The sequence below is a fragment of the Myiozetetes cayanensis genome, unplaced genomic scaffold (assembly GCF_022539395.1).
Source record: "Myiozetetes cayanensis isolate MyiCay16 unplaced genomic scaffold, myiCay2020 scf9, whole genome shotgun sequence".
Lineage (NCBI taxonomy): Eukaryota > Metazoa > Chordata > Aves > Passeriformes > Tyrannidae > Myiozetetes > Myiozetetes cayanensis.
In genome coordinates this window covers 9,756,348-9,766,180 of record NW_026088185.1, presented here as the reverse complement: position 1 = coordinate 9,766,180, position 9,833 = coordinate 9,756,348, and the positions used below count along the sequence as shown (strand labels likewise).

General features: G+C 45.3%; 1 protein-coding gene across 4 annotated transcripts in view; it reads left to right on the top strand.

Moving 5' to 3' along the window:
- The first annotated feature begins 74 nt into the window (after positions 1 to 74).
- The window catches only part of SF3B1 (splicing factor 3b subunit 1), a 28,646-nt gene continuing 18,887 nt past the window's right edge, over positions 75 to 9,833 (top strand). For 2 of the 4 annotated variants that reach the window (XR_007632108.1, XR_007632107.1), the window contains exon 1: positions 5,112 to 5,243. Coding sequence is in view for 2 of the 4 variants with exons in the window: in XM_050340539.1 (XP_050196496.1) it covers positions 5,216 to 5,243 (28 nt within the window). In the remaining 2 variants the exon portion in view is untranslated. Of the gene's footprint in view, positions 282 to 2,389; positions 2,474 to 5,111; positions 5,244 to 9,833 lie in introns of those variants that run through there. The other 2 variants (XM_050340540.1, XM_050340539.1) reach the window with 2 other exon arrangements.

Genomic DNA, 9,833 nt, shown 5'->3' with positions numbered 1-9,833 from the left:
TGTCCCGCTCCTGCTCGGTGCGGGCTCAGGGTTACGGTCACCGGCGTCATTAAAACTCAACGGTGCGGCCACAGACCCGGCTGTAACCCCAGAGCGCCGTTCTAACACGAGCCGAAGCAAAGAGCTCATTACTTTCTCGTAGTTCGCCTCTCAAATACAGCCTCCCTCAGCGAAAACCTGCTATGCGATTACAGTGCGGCTGACGAACTACTGCTAAATGTTTAAACTCATCGCACATTTCGTATTTTGTGTAATATGTATTACATGTAAGTTGTTTAAAGGTAAGTCTGCAAAGTCTATTTCCATAAAATAGCTTGGGTGGTTTTGTGTTTTGTTTTATTTCGTTTAATTTAGTACCTCGTGGACTGGCAGCCTTCTGACTGGGAATCTTGAACTAAGTCTAGTATGTACTCACACTGAACTTGAACAAGTGTCTGGACTGTGTCACACTAGAAAACCAGCTTGGATGCATTGTCATCAATGTCTTTCCAGCTATGTGAAGAACCCATTCCCACCCAATTAAATGCAACCAGAACTTTGAATCCAGTGAAAGCCATTTAGTCAATGCATTTAAAAGCAAGAAAATTTCTGGACAAAAATAACAGTTCCAACCATGTAAGCCCACAACAACATCCTCTTCAGAAAAGTCCTCCATTTTTATCCCTCCTTAATTATCCCGTTGTCCTTGCCATTAGCAAAACCACTCATCATTAAACAGGAACACCAGCAATTTGGATGACTGAAACTAGTTGGAGCAGCTTTTACTTTTACCACCTCAGGGCACGGTGTTCTTCAGATAAGCTGTCCTGGAGCATACTCCTATTAACTCGATGCAAAACAGAAGCACGTGAAGACCCACGTTCTCCAGTGCAGGCTAAAAAAAGGCAGCCAATCCAGAAACACAAACAAAACCCCCATCCTATCCTCCCCCCTCCTCCTCCAATCCAAAACGCATCCGTGTATTTTGCAACTCCCATTGCTCTTATTTGCTGGTGGCTGTGTTTGCCAGGGGAGTTTGTTCTGTCCCTTTGTTCTGTCTTGCTCTGTCGGTCAGGAACTGCCTCTTAGAGAGACTGATGTCTTTCAGAATAACTGAGGAGTCAAGCGTTGAGAGGTCCAAGACGACGGATGTCTAAGGCACTTTGAGGGCTTTTTTGCCTTTTTTGTTTTCTCCTGTAGGCTCGGGATTGCAGTCTTTAAACCTTGCTTGACACCTTTTGCTAGAGAAGAGATGTGCATCTGCTGACTTGGACAGGAGGAGGGGCCAAAATGAATACTTAACACCAGAGGGACGCAAGATGTTTCTGACACACCAGAAAGAGATGTATTGTATGGTCACATAGAATTTTTTTCTATGTGCTATTTTTTGTCACACCACCATCATGAGAAAAGGTTAGGTTTAAACTCTGATTACAAGATTTATCCAGTTAAAAAAACAATTAAGAATTTGAAGGACACCTCTAAATGGGCAGAGAAACAGTCAATCCTATATGAGGCAAGCACATCCCTATGTAAAAGCAGGTTATTTTTACACAATTTATTCAGCTCTATTTCTACAGGTTACTGAAAAGGGCAGCTGGTTTAGTATGTTTCTTTAAGAGATAAAGAGTAAAGCAAAATTATAGCCATTGTACTCCTATTCATAAATTAGTTTTGAATAATACTTGCCTTTGCAAGATCTCAAAATATCTCACAATCGTACATTTAGGCTAAGAAAGATGATCTACAAGCATGGGTGATGATTAAGTTGCCAGTTACATGGTCTGCAAATGATGTAGCTAGGAATTAAGGGCAGATTTACTGCTTCAAGTGGATTAATCAGGAGTTACAATATAAAATCACATGAATTTTCTTACATTTCACGTAGCACCAGCGAAATTGTAATAATTGAAGTATTTGGCTGTAAACCTGTTGTGTAAAGGATTAGATTTGTTAGATCTTTATAAGATTTTGGTGGGCCTGCAAATCCAAAAAAGGTTGAAATCTCAGTGGATACTTGCTCACAGCCAGTTTTGAAATCCAGCTGCTCTGTTCTTACTCTGTCCCACTTCCATAATAGTACTGTCTGTATTTATTGAACTGCTAGGGAAGAACGTGATCCTCACTGACCCACCCAGACAGCAGGCTCAGCTCCGGCAGGCTGGGGGAGGGTTGCTGCACACACACACCTCCAAAGTGCATTTTCCCAACTCACTGGCTTTCCAGCGACAAAAAGGATCCTTTCTACCTTATTCCTTCTTGACACTGGAGGCAAAAATGGGAAGAGATTTTACTTTGTGCTATTTTTTTTCTTGCTCGTATATTAAGTTTCTATGGAGTTGAAAAGTAGTTGCTGCTGTTAAATATTTCTTTGGTTTGGTTTAAGAATTTTTGCCCCTACCTTTAACAGACACATGAACGTCATGAACTGTCCCTGGCACGTGAAGCTAAGCACAGACCTGGGGTAAGATGAGGCCCTGGGAGTTCAGACCAGGTTTGTAGCTTTTCTGCATAATGTCAGCTCATTGTACAATTCTTCACGGCATTGTGTTTGGGGAAAAAAAAAAGAATGCAAATAAAAAGTTCTTTCTGGAAGAAGCAGCAGGAGGGTGTAGTCAGAAGCCTGGCTTCTTAGAGTGAACCAGTGCCAGAAACTTCTACTGGCACAATGGAAGGGGTCGATCAAGGACAGGCAAAGTGTCTGGATACTTCTTCAGCAGCAGTGCCAGCCAGTGGCAGCTTAAGCTGCCCATGAAATCGGACCTGAATCTTACGCAAAGCGGGACCTCACAGGTCTGTAGTTCAGGTGCGATTCCAGATCTGCAAAGCTTATGCGCTCTTAAATCCAGCCTGCTTCAAATCCATACAGCAACCTCCGTGTAGTGTGTGTACATGTGTGTATGTGGGGGAGAGGGACGGGAGCCTGGGCAGGAGGAGTAGGACCGGGAAACCACCGAGTAACAGCCCTGTCTGTATCCTGTGGAAACTCTGTAATGGAGCTGTTGTTCAGCAGGCAAAAGTCCATATTCAGGGCTCTGACAGGCAGACACAAAGAACCTGGGGCAGCACACAGAATTTGCCAGGAAAGCAGGGAAGAGACACAAGCAGAAAGCATTTTCTCATTGTTTCATCACAGCACAACTCCTGTTTGTTCTTTGTTTCCCTTTTATGTGGGAAATGGCACATTCCAAAATGACTACTTTGAAGTGTTCCTTGGGATCTCATCCCTGAGCTCAGTTCTGTTTAGTAACAGAGGAAATGTAATATTGCAACTGTTCTGCTTAGTGTAAGTTGGAAGTCAGGCCGAAGAAACAAGAGAAAGTTACTGCAAATTGATCTTCGTGGTGAATCTGAGCATGTGACGTTTCCTTAAAATAGTTACATGCATTGAATTCTTGCAGAAGGGAGTTAGTGTCTGCCTCAGCCTCACTCCCACATCTCCCTGGCCAGCTCAGGAAATATCTCCTTTTGTAGACTGTGAGTATGTGCAAGTGCTTCTTTCCAGAAATGCAGAATGTGAGTTTAGGAACTCTAAAGAGCCAGAAGACCCTCTGAACCTTCAAGGGACAGTTGCTCTTCGGAACATTTGAGTACATGTAGATCTGTCAAATATCACAAACAGAACTGTTCATCAGACTTCTGCAAACCAATCAATACAAAGCAGACAGATCTATAGATCAATTGGCTGATCAAATGTACATGTTAACACAAACACATGACCTTGGCATTAGTTATTTGCCTTATGACAACCCTCAAAAAGCCAAAATGTGACCTACCAGCTTTAACAAGGGGAGTGATTGGTGAGGGGTCAATATGAGCTTTGCCATCATGCATTTATCACCTATTTTTGCAAATAGTTTATACACTTTACCTTACCAGAAGTTCTCAAATTGACGCAACTTGGCTTGTTGCAGCATTTTCTGAAGAGATGAGGAACTCAGCAGTTGTACAAGAGAACTGCATGACAGTAAATAAACTCTGCAAGTTTACACGTCACTGCGTTATGAAACGTCACTGATGTGCTGTACGAGTAAGCAATCATGGACTTTGTGCTTAGGCTGTGCCTTGGTGTTTTACTGAGGTTTGTGCTCACTGCTACCAAAGCTCAGAGAATGAAAAATGAGCTCACTCACAACATTTGACTGCGAGTGGGAGTTCCCAGGGCTTTGCAGGAGGACAGGATCAATCCAATCCAGTTATGAGGTACACGGTAGACAGTGATGCAGAAATGTGTACATCACACCCACAGAGCTGGGGAAAAGTTGGTAGTACCCAAAGGAAAGGTGGAAGTGGTGTAAGGCCAGTTTCTGCAGGGCAGTTAAACCATTTGTTTACATTCCCACTGGGTCATGTGTCTGTGATTGATTGTCCTATTCTCTTCCAGACTCTGTTGAGTTTCTCCATGAACTTACTGAACTGCAGAGTCCTAAAATGAACTCCATCAGTGGCTTTGTCTGCGCCAAGCAAAGGGAAATGATTGCTTTCCAGGGTTTGTGTGCAATGCCGCTCTTAATGGCCCAGAAGTAATTTACTTCCTCTGCAGCAGCACATTGCTATGACAGACTCTGATTTGCTTTCCACGTCATCACTTTATCTAAAGATTTTTACTATTTTGAATTCATATACTGACTTAAAACTCTAACATGTAGTAACTTCTGCTTTTTCTTATCAAAGTCCACCTATTATTTCTTGTATGAATCAACGATTCTCAATTCCCTCTTCCACTGGGTTTGGCCAGTTTGGTGCCATCTGCCAATTTTAGAAACTCAGCTTCCCTTTCTCCTTTACAACAGTATTGGCCAGACTTGACCTGCCTGAAAGGCTGTCACCCCGTTAAGCCCCATCTCGTGCCAAGCGGACACACGTGTGCTTTGTTCTGGTGTGTTGGTAGTGGGGCAGTTACCCTACTCGGACGACACACAAGGCCAAGCAGTTGGGCAAACACTGCAGGGCTTCCCCAGTGCCGTGGGAGATCCCGGGATCAGCGGGACGGAGCTTCCCAGGGGCCACTGCCATGTTTGGCGGGCCCATCCCGGCCGCCCGCACCGGAAGTGCCCTCACGCCTCGGTGTATCCAATGGCGCGAGGGAGGCGCCCCTCAGCGCCCGCCCCCTGCTGCTCCCTGCGCTGCCATTGGTCGAGCGCGCCGTCCATCAGGCCTCGGCGGGGGCCGGGGCGCGCGGCGGAAGCGGCGGGGCCGCGGCAGTTCCGCCTCGGCGTCGGTGGCGCTGCACGAAATGGCGAAGATCGCCAAGACCCACGAAGGTAGAACCGCCCGGGGGGCTCCGCGCCCGCCGGGCCCGCGCGCTCGGGCAGCGCCCGCCGCTTGTGCCTCTCCTCGCCGCCTCGGCGCGGCGCTGGGCGCGGCCGGGCCAGCGAGGGCCGGGCGGGCCGCGGCTCTGTGTAATGGCGGCTGCGCCGTCAGCGCCGGGCCCGGCCCGGGGGGAGCTGGGCCCGGGGGCAGCCGGGCCCGGGGAGCGCTCGCTGTGCCCGCGGGGCACGGGGCGCGGTCTCTGCGCTGCCGCCCCCGCGGCGCGGCCCCCCCGCCCGCAGAGTCCGCGGCCGGCGCTCGGGGCAAACCCCGCGGCCCCGGGGCGGGTTTCGCGTCGGAAGCGCCGGCGACGCGCGGTGATCGCGGCGCCCGAGCCCTTTGGCCTTGGCCGCCGTGAACGGCGGCCGGAGGGGCGGGGTAAGCGGGGGTGCCGCTGCAGCCGGCGCGGCCCGGGCCGATCCTGGGCCGATCCTGGGCCGATCCTGAGCCGCTGCTGCGTGAGAAAAGTGCCCCGGAGGAGGGGAAAGTGCGCCAGGGCTCCGGCGTATCAGCTGCCATTTCACACGCGTTTCCTGCCTGTTTATGGAGAAAAACTGTCCCCCCCGTGTGGTTTGGGGAGCGAGGGCTTTCACAGGCCGTGTGTTATTCCCGAAGGCGGCGGAGCGCGCTGCTGCTTCCAGCCCTTCGTAGCGGGAATGAAAGCCGTCCTTGTGGACGGTGACCGTGGCTTGCCCTGCTCTTAAGTATATTCAAGCAACGGAGAATAATTTTGAGAATTATACCGCTCCTCTGTTTCTGCTTTGGGGTTTTTTACTGGTGTTTCTGTTTACGATAGGTGGTCAGCTGTATTTTGTCTTAATTTACACTCGTAATTCCCTGATCGAAAACCATCTGCGTTCGGTGGTTGTGCACTGGGGGGTAGGCCGGGCGCCCAGGTAGTCATCCACTTTTGGGGGTGCAGTTTCTAGTTTCCAGTTTTGCGCTTAAACTTTTCAAATGGACAGCCATCATCTCCGGTGGAAGTGAGGTTAATGTAGTCTTTAACACTGCAGACCTAATCTGAGTTTAGGGATGAAGAAAAGCTTAAAATGCCGTCCTCACCTTTTTTTTATTATGTGGTTTGATTTAATTTTTTAATTTTTTTTTTTAAATTCTTGGACATTTCTGTAGAATTACAGAAGTTGCCGTTTGTTTATATGTTGTGACCTGCATAAGAGTTTGTGAGAGTATTACCCATCAGGGTGCTCTGCCTCTCATATTACCTGAAGAGATTTTCGTAATAAAAGAGTAGAATTGTTGTAGTATTTTTTTTTTTAACTTAAATTGCTTATTTATTGGAGCAAATGGTGGGCCATTGGCTTCAGTGAAAACATTGACATGCTTCCCACTGCACGTTTTGATTAGTGTTATATCAGAACATATTTTAATCAGGGAGTAGTTCAATAAAAATATGTATACCAGGGCATGACCATGTAATGCTCTTTTCTAGCTGAACAGGCTTATTATTTTTCTAATGAGCTCTGTCCTATTTTTTTTTTTTTTTTTTTTTCAGTTCCTGACTAATTTTCCACATTGAGTTGTTTGTTACTGAATCATCTTAGCAGATTTTTCATGTATTTGTACTGTTTTTTAAAGTACTTATTGGTTGGTGTGTTCAAGACACACCTTGAAAAATGTATTAAAACAGTTGGTGATTTTGTCAGCTACATAGTTTAATGGGGAACTCTGTGGTTTAGGCTGAAAAATAAAGTTTTAAATGGCAACTTTTAAAGCCTCAGTAAATGACTGAGCTTTGAATTCTGCTGGAATTAGTTTTTAATTTAATTTTTTTTTCTTGCTCAGAAAAGAGCAAAAAGATCACCAAACATAACAGAGAGATCTAACGTGTGTCAGAGTTCTAAGGTAGTTAGAAATAAATCTGCACAGGGCAAGCTAAATGTGCAAAACTGTGATAAAGCATGAAAACATAGGAACTGTTTACTCTGTGAAGTACTACTTCAGTATAAGGTCTGGTTCTGCTTTCTTTTTTGAATGTTGCAAGTAGAATTTACATGTGTGGTAATGGAGTACATATTTTGAGGAAAGCTCTCATGACCTGTCTGAGCTGGATGTTCACTGACTTCAATTCAAATGTGTTGACTTTCATAACATACAGATGTGCATGTTAAAGTTATTTCTTTTAAAATACCAAAATATATTTGAATAAAATACAGAGAATGTATGAGCAGTAGGATGTTATCCCCCTCCTCTTTTTTCCCTCTTAATTCCCACTCCCTTTACTATTTCTCTGTCTATGACTGAAGTTTCTGTTAATGTCCTGGTTAACTAAATCATCACATGAGTACTTTGCTTTGCACAATGTGTTTTTAAGCTTTGTGATTACTCTTTCTTAATTTGATTTGTATTAAAGTGCTTTGTTAAGGAGGGTGTGAGCTTTCTCAGGATAGTGCCACTTAGCTCAAGGAAGCTTGAATGTCAAAATAGCATTTTCCAGCTGAATATGTGGTGCTTTCCAAAGGGGCCACCAGGCAGCCTGTTGCTGCAGACCTCCCGCTTCAGAGGGTTTTGTGCATGTCACATGGATGTTCTCCATTTAAACTGGCACCCAGGAACGGTGTGGCATTAGGTGAAAGTTACGGTGACCGTGAGTGGGGTTTGTTGGCTCTGTCCTTGCAGACTTTCTTTGGTGTAGATAACCCGGCAGGCTTTGCTGTAAAGAAATGAGAGTACTCCTTAGTCTGCTATCAGATGTAATCCCTGTAAATGTAAAGGAAGAGGCCAACAATAAATGAGACCTGTACCCTTTTCAGTAAACGTAGTTGTTTAAAAATAAGAGAACAAGGCTTTAGTATGCTAAGTGTTGGTAAGAACTGTTAATAGGAAAATGTTTTTGGTTTAATGCCATTGCTGCAGAAATCCCGGGATTGTTTGGATAGACTCTGTTGATGGTAGCAGTGGGGGGAGTTCATGCACAAGCAAATCTCTGTGGCCCATCCTGTGGGCAGGGGCTTGTATTGGGCTGAGTTACGTGTTCAGGTTGATTCAGTGAACAGGTGATGGAAAGGCAGGATGATCCTGCATTGTAGGTAAGATCTGTAGGCTTTCTTTTGTGTGCTGAAGTTGGTTACAGCTATGGATGTTCAGTCAGGACTTACCGTGCTACGAAGGAGGCAGAGCGTTGTTCTAGTAACTGCTCTCTAGAAATAAGAAACAGTGTTATTGTGCTCTGAAATCACTCTCTCAGTGCCAGTAGCGTTGTCCTTGGGAGAGAAGGAAGCTTCGGGTGTTCCCTTTCACCTCAGAGCTGCATTGCACCAGGCTGCAGAAGGAATCAGGAACTTGATCTGCTCTCTGGAAGAAGCAGAAAGAACTAAAAGATCTGTGAGGGCAGTATTTGAGCTGCACTGGCTCCATAAGCCTGCCATGGGATGACTTCACCAAAGTGGAATACCTTAAGATGACACGGGGGAGCAGGATACCTGTGCCTCCAGAGGTGATCAGAGACCCCTGAGGGCAAGAGAGAGACCCCTGATTCGGCAGTAGTTTCTTTCTGCTGCTTCTCCAGGAGATAACATATTGGGAAGCAATGTGCCTCAAGGTCTGGACTCACTGGAATCCCCTGTGCTGTGCAGGATTTTAGTGGGAGCTGGATGTACCTGCAGGCAGGAACCAGCAGACGCTCACAGCCAGAAAACGAGGCTTTTGTCAGGTTGCAGCTTATTTGAGCTGATATTATTCAGCTTATTATTCAGCTTACTTAAGCTGAGTTCCTTTAATACAGAGGTGGCTGTCCAAGTTATTCTGCTCTAGATAACCTGCAAAAGGCTGATGGAAGCCCTTAAGTGGCTGGAGCAAGATTTTAATCAGCCTCTGCGGTATATATTCTGTGGGTGGGACTCCTGATGAGTTTAGAAGCACATTTCTGCTGTTTTCCCACTGGACCACTGCAGGAGTTGCTGGTTTGCTGTCAGGTGTACTGTGCTTATGTGAAGTGGGTGTTCCTCACTGCCAGCTCCTGCAGGCTGTGTGTGAACACTTAGTCCTGCTGTCCTCACTCAGCTCTATGGCAAAGATTTCTCAGGTAAAACTCTGTTTTACCTCTGTTTTACCAGTTACCTCTCTAGAATTTGTAGACATACCTTTGTACAGCAGGCATCATTTGGCTCACAGTGGGGTATGGTTTGTTTGTTTGCTTGCCTTTTTTTTTTTTTTTTTTTTGGTTCGTGGCAGCCTGATAAGAAAAGATAAGAAAAGAACCCAGCCCTGACTTTAAGTAAAAACTTTAAGTTTACAGTTTGAACTTTTAAACTAAGCAATTCTGATCCAATTATTTGCATTAGCAATAAATCTTACCTTTAGAAAAACAGTATTTTAATTTTATTTCTTGTCAGAATTCTTAGCAGATCTTGTGGTATAGTGTCATTTGCAAGCTGACTTGGTGGGAAAACGTTATGAAATTTTTTCATCCTGAAAAAGAGAAATGAACAACTGTAGTAAACAACTAGTGAATAGTCAAGATTTAAGATGATTTATGAACAGAATTTCCTGTAGCTTTTTTTTGTAAATTGGCAAATTTCCCTTAA